General features: G+C 43.0%; 1 protein-coding gene across 21 annotated transcripts in view; it reads left to right on the top strand.

Moving 5' to 3' along the window:
- Nucleotides 1-19,969, top strand: part of KCNMA1 (potassium calcium-activated channel subfamily M alpha 1) — a 459,278-nt gene that overhangs the window by 266,187 nt on the left and 173,122 nt on the right. For all 21 annotated transcript variants that reach the window (XM_083146231.1, XM_083146240.1, XM_083146230.1 and 18 more), the window contains exons 6-8: nt 8,556-8,631; nt 18,057-18,132; nt 18,947-19,117. In XM_083146231.1, coding sequence (XP_083002357.1) covers nt 8,556-8,631; nt 18,057-18,132; nt 18,947-19,117 — 323 coding nt within the window. The remainder of the gene's footprint in view (nt 1-8,555; nt 8,632-18,056; nt 18,133-18,946; nt 19,118-19,969) is intronic.

Below are 19,969 nucleotides of genomic sequence, written 5' to 3'. Positions count from 1 at the left end.
TGTATGACAGACGGATCACCCTGCTGGGTCAGCTGCGGCCGGGTCCAGCTCCCTGCACAGCGCAGCGACTCGTCTTCTCTCCTGTGGGTGACAGGCTGCAGCGCATGTCAACTGCTCTTCATCCTCCGCAGCGGCTCCCTGAATGTGGCACCTGCCTGCTCGCACATCTGCTTTTCAATATCACTCTGCAGGACACATCAGGGTGTAGTCGGGCGAGGGCCGCGTGAATCATATGGTGTCTGCTTAACGGTGGGTGCTGTTCTAAGAAGACAAACTTATATGGCCGAGCAGAGGGCAGGGTACACTTGCAGGTAGCAATGGGGAAAAGGCAATACTTTTCATGCAGGCCACTACTACTCACTGCTCTGCACATTCTCTCCCACAAAATGCAGCACTGCAGCGAAATAAACTAGCAGGGCGGGGTTCTGAACACGGTGGGCGGAGCTAAACAGGGTGGAACAAAATAGGGAATAAGAAAGGGAATAAAATGGTGTGTAAATAAAATATATGCAATCCATGATCTTAAGAAAAGGGATAACATTTTTCGGGATGCGGTCATCTATTAGAATGAACTTAGGTCTACAGTCATTAGGTCGACCCCACTAGGTCGACTGGCAGGAAGGTCGACCTGACTTAAGGTCGACATGGGCCAAGGTCGACATGACTTAAGGTCGAATTTGCATAAAGGTCGACATGAGGAAGGTCGACTGGTCATAAGGTCGACATGGGTTTTTCACTGTTTTTTGAGCCGACATGTGCCGACAGGCGGTATTTCATGCCCTACCATCCACTAGGGCGTGGTGGGAGAATAAAATAGTGTGCCGAGCGCAGCGAGGCACCGTGCCCGAAGCATTGCGAGCGAAGCGAGCGTCTGATTCTCATTGCCAACTGTGTCCATGTCGACTGTGTCGACATTCGGATAAAAAACAGTGAAAAACCCATGTCGACCTTATGACCAGTCGACCTTCCTCATGTCGACCTTTATGCAAATTCGACCTTAAGTCATGTCGACCTTGGCCCATGTCTTCCTTAAGTCAGGTCGACCTTCCTGCCAGTCGACCTAGTGGGGTCGACCTAATGACTGTAGACCTAAGTTCATTCTGACAGATGTCCCGATTCCACATTTTTCATAGACTGTTGTAAATAGTAATTGCTTCAAAACAGCAATATTGTAGTGAATGACCATATTAGTATACAACATGCAATACTGTAATATCTGGTTTGCTCTAGTTAGTAACATCCTCCTGTCCTCTTCCTGATGGATGCATGAGGTTGCTAATCTTCCCAACATCCTCATCCGCTGAATATGAGGATTGGCACATGTAGCTGTGGGAGGGGATGCTATAGCCAGAATACACTTCCATAGAGTGTCCAAAAGGAGCTTAGGCTTTAATATTGTGATAGGAAATAGAGGATTTTAAAGCGCTGCGCAGGGAAGGATCAGTAGAGAATCTGTAAAGACCAGCATCCCGAAGCAGCATAGAACATTTCTCTTCCTTTCTGTAGATCTGCCTCTCTTCTATGTGATCTCCGGATATCGTTGTGATCTCTCTGACCAGCTGTAATCCGCCATCCCTTTCGTATTTAGTGGTTTCCCCTCGATCCATCATAGCTTGGTCAGCAGTATCTGTGTGTTCATGGATCAGACCTTTGCCTTTTGAGGACCAGGGATGCTCTCCTAACTCCCTGAAATCATGGCACACGCAGTGTAAATTTTACAGTTCCTTATTTGTTTGCGGGAAATGATACCCAGCAAGATTTTAGTCTGTCGGGCTCCAGAGGGGGCTACAAGGAGTGAAGTATACAGAACTACGAGGAGACGCAAGAAATCTCTGGGAGATCTGTACCAGAATGGCTATAGAGTCAAAGCTGGGCATGGCCCGGGTGCAGGGGATAAAGGGGAGAGACCTGGATGGCTTCAGTCCTTGTCCGCTTTCTATAAAAAGGCTCGTTACTGGGGTAAGATCTGCTTGACATTCTCATAGATGCATATGTAATCCATCCATATCTTCCTTTGCTCTGTCTCTATCAGCTGTAATTGTTCTCAGCAGTGGTCCTAACACTCATCCACATATATTTTGTTTTCAGACGTGGTGTAAACACATGTATATTGTTTAGCAGCAATGACCGTAACACACATCCATATGTGTGTGCGTATATATACTGTAATCAGTAGCATATGAGAAGTCCCTTCAGTGTTAAATGATCATGGAAGCTCCTTGCTGATTTGTAATATTTTATGTTATAAGAGTGGGAGGTGTGTTATCATCTATGCTTCAATCGTGTTTACATAGCTTAAGCTATTCATTTTGTACAATTGAGTTCAGTGTTGCCATCTATTGGACCAAGGTTATTGTTTCAAATTTCACTTTCTGTTACTGTAAACTGTCACTAAATAATCTGTGACACAGTCATTTTAGGAGCTAATAATGCATGTAATGCTGGGTACACACCAGTACGATCATGATCGTGAGACGAACATACGATGGTCGCACGATCTGTTGGAGCTTCCGATCTGCATATGATCCACTCCAGATCTGTACCCAGTTGAAAGGGTCATTTTAAAATCCTGACTGCAGCAGGTAGGATCTGAAAAACGACCAAACAACCATCGGGACGCACATCGGATCGGATCTAAAACATGCCAAAACATGCACAATTTACATACAATCAGTTGAGATTGTATGGATATTGGGGGAATTGAGGCCAAATCATTACGGTGTGTACTCAGCATTACATATATCATTTTATCACACTGACCAAAGAGATTGCATTTGTTGCCCAACTAGTGAATGGATTCTTCCAACTGGTTCAATAGAATATACCTGTGACCTTCACATATGTATATATAAAAAGGTCCCATACTATGACAGGACTAGCGATACATTGTTCTCATTGGAACTCTGTGAAAATGGTTGAGAATCTCCACATTCTACTGTACTTACTGTCTGTGGGAGCAACCAAGAAGTGACAAGCATTTATGTGAACAGGCCTATATTCTACTTGTCTCTTCTGTTACAGTGAGATAACCAAGGAACAGCACCTTGGTTGCTTAGAGCAGCAGTCTATAACGTTTAAAAAGGGTGAATGAGTGCAGTGCTTGTTAGAACTATATTGACTAGTGCCCTCATATACACATTTTTTCTATATTTTACTTGTCCAACATTTGTATGCCCCTTGCCACCCCCATTTCAGCTCTATAATTGCAAAAGAGATTCAATCTACACCGGGGATGAAAGCATGCATGCATGTGTGTGTGCAGCGTTCATCATACTATTAAAAAAAAGATGCTTATGTTGCAAAATTTAAAATTGGGCAAAAAAAGTGTACAAGAACGGAGCATTTTTCTGCTCCTATAGAAAACCGAGCAAATCTCATGATGTTTGTCTTTATAGTGCCAGCATATGTGCCTGGTTAATTCCAAGCCACCACCATCATCATCAGATTTGCTTGTTTTTCCCTGATCTACTTGATCTGTATTTACACTGATATTTCCTGTACTGTACTTGGTCTAAGGAATACCAACCTTACCCTCCCTTGTTCTGTCTTCTAGAGGTAAGTAAGCCCAAATTACTGGTTTGGGGTTTTTGCGCCCGGTTTCTTTATGAGAATTTATGGGGCAGAATTTCTAATATCATTAGAATGTAAGCTCTCACGAGCAGGGCCCTCTCTCCTCATGTGCCTTTCTTAGAATATATAAACCTCTGCCACCCTGATGATTGCTTCAGTGTCCTGTCCCCTGATGCAACTATCTATATTAACCATGTACTTGTCCTAAACTGTCTTGTACTGTAATTAGGTATGTGTTTTTGATTATAACTATGCTCTGTAAAGCGCTGCGGAATCTGTGTGCGCTATATAAGAAACTGTTAATAAATAAATAATAAATAAATGTATCAAACTGTGATTTTGGTACTTGTGAGTTATCCGGACGCCCGATTTCTAAATCGGGTCGGATCGGGCACATCGCATCGCATCGCATGCGACCATCGGATGCGATGCGATGCGATGACCCGATTTTTCCATAGGAATCAATGTTAAAATGGACTGAGTCCATTTTAACATGGAATTCAATGGGAAAAAGGGGTCCTTTTCATACCCCTACTATCCAAGTGGGCATGGAGTTGGATATAAACCTGTGGCGAGCGTAGCGAGCCACCGAGCCCGAAGCGTGGCGAGCGTAGCGAGCCCCGCGAGGGGACACGGAATACCGTCCCCTCGCGGGGCTCGCTTCGCTCGCCACGCTTCGCTCGCCACGCTTCGGGCTCGGTGGCTCGCTACGCTCGCCACAGGTTTATATCCAACTCCATGCCCACTTGGATAGTAGGGGTATGAAAAGGACCCCTTTTTCCATAGGAATCATTTTAACATTGATTCCTATGGAAAAATCGGGTCATCGCATCCGATGGTCGCATGCGATGCGATGCGATGCGATATCGCATCGCATCGCATCTGATTGTATGCCTTAACTTAAGGCATACAATCAAAAAATCGGGCGTCCAGATAACTCACAAGTACCGTGATTTTTTCTTAATTATTGAGTGAAAATGTCATCTTTAGCTGTATATGATAATTTCCCCATGATAACCAAATAATATTTTCTGCTAAATCCATAGGTAAGGCAAACTTATTGCAATAACTGACATACTGTAACTATGAATTGTTTATAAAGAAGTAAAGAATGTACTGAGTTCTGTGCTAATGAATTTCGGTTTTATTGCACCCGTCTGCTCTGATCTGCATTACCTACAGATAATCATAAGCTTGGCCCCTAAGTGATGGGCTTTACTGTAACCCAGTATCGAATGTGCCCTTGTCACTGTCCTTGTTTCAAACAATATAATCTGGAGCTTAAAAAAAATAGGAGGTAAATTAACAAAATGGCCTAGTTGGCTATCAGCCCACGTATTGCAGGCAGTTGCCATAAGGTGTGGGTTGCATGATAATGCAAAGCCTATAATTCCCACATTCTGTTGAAAATTACTCCTGGTTTATATAATTTTATTTTTTTAAACATATTTACATAATACAGTTCACTTTCAGCACCTAACTGTAGAAGTACAGCCTGTCATTTTGTGTCAACTGATCCATCCTGCTCGTTTCTAATATTTAAACTTCCAAGATTGTGCGTCCCTCTTGAAAGAGGGGGATATGGCCATAAGCGCTTTGCATTTAATAGAAAAATAAACCGCCACTGCTGCCCACCTTATGTACTATACAGCTGCCTGACTCCCATATAACATCACATTTTAAAGTTCTTTTAAAACCCTGTTAGTCCCCGATCAACATTAAATGTAGTGAAATAAAAGAAGATAAGATTGTATCATTAAGAATCCTAACCCCACTAATCTACCATGTATGAGCAGGTTACTGTTGCTCTCCTCCTCTGGTTTGCTGCAGTGCTACTTCAGGGTTGCAGGGAATACCGGGTTACTTCTGGCTGAGCTGGAACCTCTTTCTCATAGCAGCCTCAGTAAATTTACTAAGATGGTAGTTCATTTGAAGATGGGATTTTGCCATTGCAACCAATCAAATTCTATTTATTATCTTTTAGAAGGTGGGGAAAAAAAAAAGTAGAATCCCTGGGACACATCCACTACAGTGTCCAATACACAGAAGACCATACAGGGAAGAGGCAGCCCAGCCCTATCCTCCAGCACTACTACTACCCCCAGCCTGCCCCCATTTCCCACTACTACTCCCATCGTACTTACTCCTACTCTGCACTTCTACAACTTCCATATGCCACTGCTTCCCACTATTACTCCCACCCTACCTCCTATTCTGTTTCCAATAGCAACATCCCATCTGAAGTAGAACTCCCTTGTTTGTAAATAAACCACTCAGAATCAGGCGCTGTGACAAGGTATCCCTCCCAAACAAATCCTACCCCCATTAGGACTGTTTCTAGAAGTTTCTTGTGCTGGTTTTCTATTCCAATCTGCACCTGCAGAAAACCATTGGATTATGAAAAATTATGCAGTAAAAAAACTAAATTAGAAGAAGAAAGTTAATTTTAAAGCATTGTACTTGCTGCCATGAAGGGGGAATGCGAATACTGGAGAGGGGGGCCAAATCTTGGCTCCTACCTCCGATACCCGGGGAGCTGCACCAAGCTGTTACACAACAGCATATTGATGCACTGGGAGAACTTCTTAAAACAAGCCTTCCCTGCATATCTGACCCTCTGTAATTGATCCTGCAGGTCCGTAAGAACGCTTGTTGTATATCTTAAGTATGCATCTTTATATTAGTGGAGGGGGGGGGGGGGGAGTTTGAAGTCAACCCTGCAAATAAGTGGTTTCCAACCTGAGGTACTCGTACACTGCAGACCGGTTGGGGGTACATGAAAATAATATTGGTAATGGCGGAAGAAGTGGTGGTGGTCTACCTTTGGTAGAAGAGGTCATCATTGCCATTGAGACGAACCACATTGTGTCACTTCTAGTTCCTCATGTTTTTATCCATAAAGCAATCCACTGGGAGCTACCCGTGCTGCCCTCAGACGTCAGCGATCATCTGCCCCCTGCTGGCACGGTTGGAAAAAGCAGCTGCATTATCCCACAGGTGTTACCTGTCAGTACCCAGCCCGATTTTCTGATGGCACTACTTAGATTTGTTATTTTTGTCCCATATAACAAATCTAACTGTATAGCCAGCATTACCATGATGCAGCTGTCTGGGGGCTCCACTAAGTCTCATAAAATTAAGGATGATTCTAAGCCTGATTCAAATTGCAGGTGCTAAACTTGTAAAGCTGGACATACATTAGGGTGCATTCTCCGCATGAAGAAGTCGCCGTGATCCCCCCTTGAACTGCCCAGGAGCTCCAGGGGCAGCAGGATAGCATGAGATATATCGTATGAGGTCCTTTTGCCGACCTAAGATTTATCGCATCAGATCCCAGCCAAGCCTGCCTGGCTTGGCTGCGATCCGACTGATCCCCCCCCCTCCCCGATTTGAGGTAGGCTAGGCTTGTGCGCAGGGAATAAAGCCACATATCATAATGCCAATTACACATAAGGCCACACATGATGCCCATTACATATTGTATAACAAACCGTAATGCCCATTACATATTATATAACAAACTGTAATGCCCATTACATACAGTACTATATAACAAACCATAATGCCCATTACACATAATGCCATGCACAGTAATGCCCAGCAACCAGGGACGCGGCACGGGCTGACAGCTATGGAATCCCTGGTACACCTTCCAAAAATCGCCAATGCCTGGAACCTCCCAATAATACTTTGGTTTTGTTTGATTTGTTGTTTTGCTTTCCTCATTGCATTAAGTTTGCTTTTAATGGATCGTTTATATCTTTATTAGTTTCTGGTTATAGTTAATTTTCTAGACTTTTTCTATCTAACTGAAAAACATAAAATCAACTGTTTGTTAATACTTTTTTGTCCTAGTGGAATTATCCTGGCTGTCCTGTTGCTAAATGTTCAATTATACCCCTTTCACATCGCACTTTTAAAACGGTAAATTGCCGTTTTTTTCCCTTTTTAAAACGTTTAAGCCTGCACTGTGAATGCACCACAGCCGATTTACCGTTTAAAGTTAACTGGCATTTCGAACCGTGTAAAAAGCAGAGTCCTACACGGTTCCTTGCCGTTTTTTGTGCAATGTGAATGTGTACAATGCTATGCATTCACAGTGCAGGCTTAAACGTTTTAAAAAAGGGAAAAAAAAACCGGCAATTTACCGTTTTAAAAGTGCGATGTGAAAGGGGTATAAACCGGTATTTAAAACGGTAATCTGCGGCAATGTTAAGGCTCTGACCCGTTTTAATTACCGTTTTAAATACCGGTTTTTAAAACGTGTCGGCGATGTGAAAGTGGTATTAGTGTTTGATTATTTGATCTGTTTATGTAATGCAGTATTATTCAAATACAAAGGCAAGCTGTAAGTGTTTATACGCTAGTGTATTTATGTCATTTAGAATTTCAGGACTTCCACACTGATACAGTACTTTAATGTTACGGGCTACAGAAGTGCATGCTCCCAGTGTGGTTATTACAGCTTGAGTATACCTTATCTAAATATCCATTATCCAAATTATTCCGAAAACCATACAATCCAGAAAGTAAAAAAAATAACTTTTTTTTTTTGCTAAAAGCACTACTGGGGACATGATATGTAACTGGCACTAAATATGTCCAAGAAAATGATTGCTTGGCATTCAAATTCAGTACCTGAGATTGAAACCTTTTTTATGTACAAATAAAATATGTTTGTGTGTATTTCATGTGTTTGATGTGTTTGTACAACATAAATGCAAGATAACAAAAAATACATCATTGAAATATAAAAAATATTCTGAAATACGGAATAATCCGTTATCCAAAATTCTTCTGGTCCCAAGCATTTTGGATAAGGAATACTCAACCTGTATTATGTTAAAAAAAGAATTGAAATAAATCTTATAATTTTGGTGTCTTAAATGTTGGCAATTATTATTTTTTTTGCTCAGATTATTTATCAGTTTACTGGAAGTTGTTAATGTGAGTGAAGTATGTTTATGATATTCTCTCTCTTACAGGCCTGAGGTTCCTACGAGCTCTGCGGCTAATCCAGTTTTCCGAAATCTTGCAATTTTTAAATATTTTAAAAACAAGGTGAGAAAATAAGCTAGAGGCATTATGTATATACTTGTTTCATTCACTTAGATGTACAAAACATAAAACCCATCTGAATGTTAACAGCTCAGCTTAAACTTTAACAAGAAACATATTATAGTATAGTATACTATAATTCTGGTAGCACAATATGAAATAAGTCACACCTTCAATGTGAGACCAGGACATATAGCCCTTGATTCACTAATACCCCTTTCAGACCGCACTTATTACCGGGTAAAATGCATTTTTTTTCAAAACGGTAATATGAGCGGTGTGAAAGGTCCGTTTTGAATTTACCGGTTCAAGAAAACCGGTAATTCAAAACTGTTTCATTGTCCCTGTTTAATGTGATGGGACAAAACGGTATTGAAACGGTAATACCACTTTCAGACCGCACTTGAAAGGGTATTATACCATTTAAGATATGCGGTGTGAAAGCTGTCTGACCCATTTTTAAAAAGGTTTTAAATTACCGGGTCAATGCTGTTTATACGGTGTGAGAGCAGCATTAGGCTCGCTAAGAAGCAAAGATCTGCTGTTTAGCAAGCCCTCTTACGACGCCCACCCCCACGAACATCCCCGCCGCAATGCTGATGGATCTTTAGCATAAACATCCATTCGCATGGGAGTGTACAGGGCAAAAATCATTCAACCATCGAATGATTTTTTTTCCCTTGTTCTCAAATATAAGTCCATCTTGACTGACCTATAATTGCGGCGTGCGGCTGAGAGAATAGGGTGGGTGACGTCCTGTGCCATCAGCCACCCGCCGTCGGCTGGCGACGGCCCACCCATGTACCCAGGGGAACGCCCAGCATTTTCATGGGGACACCATAGCATAGCATATACGCATGCGCAGAGCCAAAACATTCCGGGAGCGAATACACCGGGGACCAATCATTCAAGCTTACTTATGTACCAATTATCTAGCTGCTATAGATTTATAAACATTAAATGACTTAATAGTAAATTGAGTAACAGAATGAAAACAGAGTTGTTGGCATTCATTTCATACAGTATGTTATGAGGGATGCGGTCGACTTGTCAACAGTAAAAATGTCGACAGTCATTAGGTTGACCACTATTGGTCAACAGGCCAAAGGTTGATATGCCTTAGGTCAACATAGACAAAAGGTTGACACATGCGACATGGAAAAATATTCACATGCAAATGGTTGACATGAGTTTTTCACAAGACTTGTTCATACCATCCCAGTAGATATAGAGGTGGAATATAATATTGTGCCGAGCGCAGTGTGGCACAGTGCCTGAAACATGGTGAGTATAGCGGTACACTTATACGGTGTCCACATCGACATTTGCCGACTTAGACACAAGAAAATACCATGTCAACCCTTTTCATGTCTTATGTTGACGTAACGCACAGCAACCTTTTTGACCTTGTGTCGACCTTTGGCCTATTGACCAATAGTGGTCGACCATAATGGCTGTTTTTTTTTTTACTGTTGACAGGTCGACCCATACTCATGTTATGAATGCTGGCTCTAAAGCAGGCATGTCCAAACTATGGTCCTCCAGCTGTTGTCAAACTACAAGTCCCATCATGCCTTGCCACAGTTTTTCTATTAGGAAATGCTAGGCATGCTGGGATGTGTAGTCTCACAACAGCTGGCAGGCCATAGTTTGGACATGCCTGCTCTACAATATGATGGCTTGTATTTGGAAAGACAACCAACATTTCCATCAAATGTGTAGACTGCACATCAGTGGTACAAGAAGATTTTCTGAAAAAAAAAATTCTAATAAATTACACTGTCAGAATCACTGAAGATCCTTGTAAAATGTTCGGAACATAAGTTGTAAATGATTAAATGATGATTAAATGATTAAATATTTACCCCATAGCAAAATATTGAAAGGGCACTGAGGAGAGAGAGAGAGCGCATGTCAAGGAAATGTGAGTGAGAGACAGTGTCGCGGAGAGAGAGATGGCAATATGTACTAAGCCTTGAAAAGTGATAAAGTACTAGCCAGTCATCTCCTAACTGTCACTCTACAGACTGTGCGCCAGATTCTCTAAATAAAGAGCTCTAGATAAACAGCCAGCCAATCAGCTCCTATCTGACATTTTTCAAACACAGTCTGTGACATGGCAGGTAGGAGCTGATTGGCTGGTTGTCTATCACTCTCCATTTTATCACTTTTGAAGCTTAGAGAATCTGGCCCTCTGTTTGAAAATCACAGTTAGGAACTGATTGGTACAGTAGTTGATCACTCTCCATGTTATCACTTTTCAAAATTTAGTAGATCAGGCCTAGAGAGAGAGAGAGAAGGTGTCACAGAGAGAGAGAGAGATGGGGGAAGGAGGGAGAGAGCGTCAGGGAGAGAGAGGGACTGTTAATGAAAGAGTGGGAAATATTGTTAGAGAGAGTAAAAGACAGTGTCAGGAAGAGAGAGAGAAAATGAGTAGCTATATCCACAGTAGTTGCTCCACCAAATACAACAGCTATGTGTACATAGTCATTGCTCATCTCTAGTATTCCGATGTTCAGCATTTGATGTCATTGAGCATATTGAGGAAAAATGCTTGTAAGTTTCACAGTGTGTACTGTAGTTTCAGTGTTACTTTACTTCTTTGGGGGTCAAGCTTTCAGGTTTCTGTCTCTGACTTGCTTCCCTGTACAGTTTGGTAGACCTCTACTCTAGAAACCATCAAAAGCATTTTCTAAAGCATTTCAGTAATGCCCTATTTGCAAAGCATATGGAGGGGTGTGCAATGAGTATTAATGGCCGCCGCACCAGTTCTCCCACATTGGAATGCTTTTCTGGCTAGAGAGGTGTCTAGAACAGCACCCTGCAGTCAGGCGAGGTGCCCAGCAGGTTATCATTATGGTGCACCCTGCTCCCAGCTACTCCCGACCCTTCTGTGTGATGAGTGATTGGGGCAGGTGGCTGACACAGGGCAAGAAAATGTCTGTTATGGTCGTGTCCTTTAATTAAAAAAATAAAATAGAACCTAAATGCTTAGCTTTATTTTCTGTGGTTTATAAATGATCAAGTTTATTTAGCATGCTGCTATTTAAAATGTTATTATAAAGCACTTTGAGTCATACTGTGTATGGTGAGCAATGACTGTGTATTAATAAAATTACTATTATTTATGTGTTTGTGTTATAATTAAAAGTATGTATCATTATTCCAGTCTTACTGAAGACATTGATTGTAGATGTGTTATCAAATCTGACAAGTCCCATACAATGTCAGTGTTTTAGGTGTACTTGGTTTCCAGTTGTCTACATGTGTGTGTATGACTTTGTTATTGTGTTGATCTTTGTGTGTGACAAGGGTAACAGATGGGAGTGGGTGGGCATCCACTGAGGCATTAGGATTACAATGAAATCTCATTCATGAAATCATGGTCTGGCCATAACACAGAGAAAAAGCAGTGAGAGGCTTAACCCCTACACTGACAGAGCTCAATTAGAAAGACTTCAGCAGTGTCATGGTGTGTACACACGGTGAGATTCCTTTGCTATTCGACTTGCTATACAATCTTTGCTAACTCCTGTGCTATTTACATACAATTCTTACTATCTGCTTTAGATTTGCACTATATCGTCATTGCTGCCCTGTCTATCTGGGTTTCAATTTGTGCTGCCACGGGAGCGCGCATCGGGAGCGCAAGGTAAAAAACGTGTGCGATCTGCTTACGATCTGCATATGATCTGCTTGCGATTTTGATTTTATAATCAAAATCTAATGCTGGATTTTACCGTGTGTACACACCATAATAAGTCGAAATGCAAGGGAATCTCACCGTGTGTACACAGCATAAGGCATTTATCGTAACTTACTAAATAAAGATTACATTTCCACTGCTCTTTGTGCCATTGATTGGGGTCTATTCTGTGCTGGGCAGATGTTTTTGCACAAATGTCCAAACTATGGCCCTCCAGCTGTTGTGAAACTACATCCCATAATGCCTTGCCAGAGTTTTGCTATTGGAAGATGCTAAAACTCTGGCAAGGCATGATGGAACTTGTAGTCACAACAGCTGGAGAGCCACAGTTTGGACATGCCTGCACTATAGACTAAAACTTGTTATATTACACATCTTCGTTTGATTCAGAGGGCAGTATTCAATGAGAAAATTTGCCGTGTTTTATGGCGAGTTTGTGCTTTTTTCGCGTTGGACGGAGACTTTTGCTCTCAAAAAGTGAGCAACCCTATTCAATGTGCACTTCTCGACGTCTTTCTGAGTGATTTTCGCCGTGTCTCTCCGTGTAGCAATTCTCCATCTTTTCATGGAGAAGTGGAATGTGAACTTTTAAAATAAAAGGTTTTTAGTTTTAATTTTGGTGTAAAAAAATCAGGAATTTTATTCTGAGAAGGGGCATGCTATTTTTATTCATGTGCTTATAGCATATGAATATATATTTAAATAAAAAAAATATATATATACACGATATATATATATATATATATATGTAAAAAAAATATATACACCCTATACATTTTTTTACACAGAGCAGCCAGCAGGGGGCCGGGAGTCGAGCCCTCATTAGATATTCATGTATTCACTGCACCCGATCATTACATATGCACGATCGGGTACAGTGAATACACGGTCCCCTGTTGGCTCTCCCGGGGGGCAGCCTGTGCTGCCTGGCTCCCGAGGAGCCCACCTCCCCCCCACATACGTTCTGGGGCAGGCATGGAGACTTCCATCTCCTTGCCTGCCACCGTACCACGGCTCCCTGCAGCGGACGCTCGTCCGCTGCAGGGGTTAAGATTCGTCGCGATGGGCAACTCGCCCCTCCGACATTGAATACAGAGAGAGTGAGTGGCAGCCAGCCCTCCAGAACACAGCGAGTGTGCAGCGAATCCTTAACAGGCGAAATTTCACATTGAATACTGCCCAGAGTCAGACAAATCTTGGCCAAATCTGTTCTTGTAAGAAGTATTCATTTTGGGATGGAATCTGGGTGTTGACAATGCGATCACTTGAAACTGTTCTGTGGGAGTATCATGGGTGTGTTGTGTCAGTGTTGTGGGTGAATAGCTTGTGTTCCGTACTATTCTGAGTAGAGATGTGCGGCGGCCACTTTTTCGGGTTTTGGTTTTGGATCTGGATCTCCTTTCGTGTTTTGGATCTGGATTGGTTTTGGCAAAACCACCCTTGCGGGTTTTGGTTTTGGTTTTGGATCTGGATTTATTTGGAAAAATGCTAAAAAAATTGCTAAAATAGTTTTCAGGCCTGTTTTTGCCCCTAAAGTGTTATTAAGCTCAATAACATTAGTTTCCACTAATTTCTAGACAATTTTGATCACTTCACAGCTCACAAAATCGTTTTCATTTACTGTAGTAGGGCCATAAGGTTATCCCGAGGTAGCTGGATGACTAAGCTAGGCGACAGCAGTGGGCATCACATACATGTGGACCTTACACTTCCAACCTGGCACATGTCGGAAGCAGAGCAGCACTACAGAGGCAGACATTGTGGCAGTTTAATAACCCCCCCCCCTTGTAGCTGCACTCCTCTTTTAGAACCTCCACACCATTAGCAAGAGAAGAGAACATTTGATTAGTTTAATATCTAACAAGACCCCTATCTGGCATGAGGTCATGTGGTTTGTGAAGATACCTCCTTATCAAACTTGATCAGACAGGCTAGGCGTACGTTTTCCATTTCCTCCCTCACCACTTCACCACATTACATGTGTTCCTCCCGAAGGCACGCACTTGGTCTAGTACACTGAACAGCAGCAGCTGTTGGGACTACTTCTTCCCAAACATTTATCAATCCATCCATACTATCCCAAAAGGAGGATATACTCTGGATGTCACTGATGACATCTATTCTTCCCCAATAGAGAAGGACCGATCTTCGTTCAAAGCTATACTAGTAGCTGCGCTCCTCTGGTAGAAGATCCAATCAAGTACCAAAACCCCTGTTTGGCTTGATTGAGCACTCTTCCTCATGTTCAGCCAAGGAGCAGTGGGCGTTTCGTGCAGCACTTATTTAGTCTGCAAGGTAGTATCTGATTATATCAGTTTAATATCTAACAAGACCCCTATCTGGCGTGAGGTCACGTGGTTTGTGAAGATACCTCCTTATCAAACTTGATCAGACAGGCTAGGCGTACGTTTTCCATTTCCTCCCTCACCACTTCACCACATTACATGTGTTTCTCCCGAAGGCACGCACTTGGTCTAGTACACTGACCATCAGCAGCTGTTGGGACTACTTCTTCCCAAACATTTATCAATCCATCCATACTATCCCAAAAGGAGGATATACTCTGGATGTCACTGATGACATCTATTCTTCCCCAATAGAGAAGGACCGATCTTCGTTCAAAGCTATACTAGTAGCTGCGCTCCTCTGGTAGAAGATCCAATCAAGTACAAAAACCCCTGTTTGGCTTGATTGAGCACTCTTCCTCATGTTCAGCCAAGGAGTAGTGGGCATTTCGTGCAGCACTTATTTAGTCTGCAAGGTAGTATCTGATAATATCAGTTTAATATCTAACAAGACCCCTATCTGGCGTGAATAAAATAAATCACAACACAGGGCTTAGGGCTAAATAAATCACATCAGGGCACGGGCCACAGGACAGCCCCTGGACAGTGGACACTGCAGCCCCTGCGTGTGAGCACTGCAACACGACACAGGATATATGTCGTCACACTGGACACAGGATATATGTCGTCACACTGGACACAGGATATGTCGTCAGTCGTCACACAGGACAGGACACAGGATATATGTCGTGAGTGACTTGTGACACTGGACAATGGATAAGATATAGGCCGTCACACTGGACACAGCCCCTTGTATTAATGCTGCCCCTGTACACAGTGTACTACTCAGCAGCACTGCAGCCCCTGTGTGTGAGCACTGCAGCACTGAGTTAGTTAAATCACAAAAAAAACACAGGGTTCAGGGCTAAATAAAATAAATCACAACACAGGGCTTAGGGCTAAATAAATTACATCAGGGCACGGGCCACAGGACAGCCCCTTGACAGTGGACACTGCAGCCCCTGCGTGTGAGCACTGCAGCAGGACACAGGATATATGTCGTCACACTGGACACAGGATATATGTCGTCACACTGGACACAGAATATATGTCGTCACACTGGACACAGGATATGTCGTCAGTCGTCACACAGGACAGGACACAGGATATATGTCGTTAGTGACTTGTGACACTGGACAATGGATAAGATATAGGCCGTCACACTGGACACAGCCCCTTGTATTAATGCTGCCCCTGTACACAGTGTACTACTCAGCAGCACTGCAGCCCCTGTGTGTGAGCACTGCAGCACTGAGTTAGTTAAATCACAAAAAAAACACAGGGTTCAGGGCTAAATAAAATAAATCACAACACAGGGCTTAGGGCTAAATAAATCACATCAGGGCACGGGCCACAGGACAGCCCCTGGACAGTGGACACTGCAGCCCCTGCGTGTGAGCACTGCAGCACCTAGTTAGTTAAATCACACTACAGGGCTCAGGCCACAAGTCTACAACACAGGGCAGCGAGGGCAGGTCACGGAGCACAGCACGGAGCACATGGCATGGAGCACAGCACAGGGCAGTGAGGGCAGGTCACGGAGCACAGCACGGAGCACATGGCACGGAGCACAGCACAGGGCAGTGAGGGCACAGGTCAGGTCACGGAGCACATGGCACAGAGCACAGCACGGAGCACACGGAGCTTCCCAACCACCCTCTTCCCTCTCCAAGATTGGAGTGAAGATGGCGGGCGCGCGTGCGTCTTTTATAAGATCCCGCGAGAATCCGACAGCGCAATGATGACGTTCGGAATCGTTATTGGTCCGGAATTCAGGCGGGAACACCCGAGCCGGCTCGGATCTGGCCCGGATCCCCGATATTCGGATCTGTCGGATCTCGGGCATCCGGACCCGCTTATCTCTAATTCTGAGTAGTGAGTACAGAGATGGGAAGCCCAATGTGTCTCTTAAACATAGCAAAGGCTCAATTGCTGATCCTAATAACGATGGTTTCAGCTGTGGTCAGAAAGACATGGCAGGTCAGTGTAAGGCAGGGCTGGGCAACACCGGCCCTCCAGATGTTAATGAACTACATATCCCAGGATGCTTTGCATTAGTTTTGCTATGTGGCCATGCTGAAACTGATGCAAGGCATGCTGGGATGTGTAGGTTATCAACATCTGGAGGGCCGGTGTTGCCCAGCTCTGGTGTAAGGGATGGCAGGTGTAGGCTGAGACACACCTGAAAATAATCACAATGCATCTGCATTTTTGCTGCCTCTCCCCATTATCTCCCACAAATGGTCCCTGTCCGTTACTTTAAGAAGTCTACACTGCAGGTGACATCGCTAGGGTCCTTTGGTGCTTGCAAATAACTCATGTCCGGAAATATCAGCATTGCGTACATCTCGGAATCAGGCACCTAAGACCTGTTACATTTTTATTATTACTGTACAAATACAGAATTCTGAAATGTCTATGTGACTAAATCTACTTTATTCTAGCTGTGCTACAAGACATCTGTGGAATCTCTGTTTGTTTACTTGTGCTTATACACACACATCTTTTGAAATACATAGCCCTTATGTAGAACATTAGTGCGACACAGCTGGGTATTTATCTTGTCGGCGTTTACAGCCTTGCAGAAGACTTAATATGAATCCGGATTTTCCCCAGATGTCAGCAGCAGCTCAGGCTAAATATAGAGAAAGCAAAAATAAATCTTGAAGATTTGAAAATGGTACACAAGGTGGAAATGATACTATGTGAATGTGTGTCCCTGTGGTATTATAATTATTTATGCGGTAGCTGGCGATAGGGGGCGTTAAGGGGGTGCAGATGTTAGAGCATCCCCCCCATGGAGAGGTGGATCTTATCCCGGGTAACACCTCAGCAATATCCCAAAGTAATCCAAATGCCTAGACACCAATAGGGTAAATGGATCCTCCGCAAGAAAAAATGCAAGATCACAATGGCTGTGCGGGATGCAGTTAAGATCCCGGCGGTCGGGATCCCGGCGTTCAGAATCCCGACGCCGGAATCCCGACCGCCGAAATGCCGACACTTTCTCCCTCCTGGGGTGTCCACGACACCCCTGGAGGGAGAATAAAATAGCGTGCCGAGCGTAGCGAGGCACCGGGCCCGCTGCGTGGCGAGCGCAGCGAGTCCGCAAGGGGGGGGCGATCCACGTCCCCCCCTTGTCGGCATTTCGGCTGTCGGGATTCCGGCGTCGGGATTCTGAAGGCCGGGATCCCGACCGCCGGGATTCAATACTGAATCCGGCTGTGCGGGGGCTAATATGAAATGTCTGATATTTTTTCAAAAATTCTATTGCCCCATATATCTGCCTCATCCTCAGAAATGGTGCAGTAAAAGTGATGTTACTTCTCTGTGTGTGTTTGTGATCCATTTAACACAATTCTTCACTTGTTTTCCAGTAATTCCATTAAGCTGGTGAATCTTTGCTCCATATTTATCAGTACTTGGTTGACAGCAGCAGGCTTCATTCATTTGGTGAGTTTTTGTTTGTTTGTTTGACTTAGTTTAACTGATCTCTTCATTTCATGGGGGTCATGCATTTTTTTTCACTTGAAGCAATGATGAAGACATCTATTATATGTAAGGATGGCCATTTGGTACTAACCATCAAAGGTACCAGTGGTGGTTAACCTCAATGGTATAAAACCGTCTAAAGGGGAACCATCGTTGGTATCACCCACCAGTAGACATCCCTACTCTACTTCTAACTGTGCTAGGGGGCCAATCAGAGCCTGGAGGTAGGGCTTTGCAGCTGTGTTGGGGGGCTATGTATCATCAATAATGGAGAACCATTGGCTTTCGGCCATTGATTTCAAAACCATCTAGAATTGCTGGTTATCCATTAATGGCCCATCCTAATTATAAGTGATAGGTGATCTGCTATAGAAATATTCATTATTTCTTACATATCCTTACTGTACATCACTTGTGGGTATAGCACACATATTAAACATACACTCGGTATTATGCAGAGAATATTTAGTCACTTCAGTCCTTGGCCACATGTCCAGACATATGTAAGGGTTAATTTTGTATGTCAATTTATATTGGCTTGTTGTAGGAAACCCTTGCAAACACAGGGGGAACATACAAATGCCACACAAATAGGTCATTGGTTGGAATCTAACTTATGACCTTAATGCTTTTTCGACAGCAATACTAACCACGGCGCTACAATTTACATTTTATTCTGCAGGAGTGTCATGTTTGAAAGATGGTATGTTTCTCAAAATTTTTTAAATGCTTTATGCCGTATGTAAAATGATGAATCACTTGTTTTTGTCTGTAGGTGGAAAACTCTGGAGACCCGTGGGATGATTTCCGTAACTCACAGAGTATTTCATATTGGGAATGTGTCTACCTGCTCATGGTGACCATGTCCACCGTGGGATATGGAGATGTTTATGCAAAAACCACCCTTGGCCGTCTCTTCATGGTGTTTTTCATTCTCGGCGGTTTGGTAAAAATACTTTAATTTCTATTGGTATAGTATTAAGGGCTAGGGTGGAATATGGATCTGCAGAGCAATGCAAACTCATCTTCTATTTGTTTAGACACTTGGTGAATAAGTGAGTTAACCCTATCTTTTCCACAACAAAATGGAAGTACTGTGTACATCCAGACCTAATGATCGTGCAATTCCAAATCTGTAAACTATGTTTGTGGCGACAATGCATTAAAGCAGCAATCTTGCCACAATTTTTTTTTTGTTTTGTGTAGGTAGCAAGTTAATTAAAGCATACATTCAATTTTATTTTTGCGTAGCTGTACTCCTTAAATCATGTTCTTTTTCAAATCTGTGCATTACTGTCAATTATGGTTTTCACTGACTAGCTTCTCATTAGAGGAGTGGATTACACTAATAGAGCTCAGAAGGAGTTACAAAGCCTCTCTGCTTCACCTCCATGTACAATGTTCTGTTTTCCTCTGCACATGCTTTGTGGGAGCCTGGGCTTTATTGGAAAAAAATAGGAATAGCTATGATCATCCTATGGAATTTAATAGTTAGAAGCCCTAACTTCTGCAAAAACACTTTTTCCCCCCCAGTTTATTGCAAGCGAAATCCTTTATCCCTTCAAATAAATAGGTTAAAACTGTTGTACACTTTTGTCATTAAAAAAACTACAGCACATTAAAATAATTTAAATTATAGAATTCTAGGCTTAAATATAGTTTAGTTTCAGGGTAAACAAAGTATGGCGCTGCAGCAGCTGTGTAACTACACTTCACGCTAACTTTGACAGGGCATGCTGAGATGCGCAGTTCCGAAGCAGCAGGAGTGCTGATGTTTAGAACTATCTTTTTTATTTTT

This window comes from Crinia signifera, chromosome 6 (genome assembly GCF_055691185.1).
Source record: "Crinia signifera chromosome 6, ASM5569118v1, whole genome shotgun sequence".
Classification (NCBI taxonomy): domain Eukaryota; kingdom Metazoa; phylum Chordata; class Amphibia; order Anura; family Myobatrachidae; genus Crinia; species Crinia signifera.
The sequence above is the reverse complement of the archived record's forward strand: the minus strand, read 5'-3'. Positions and strand labels throughout refer to the sequence as shown.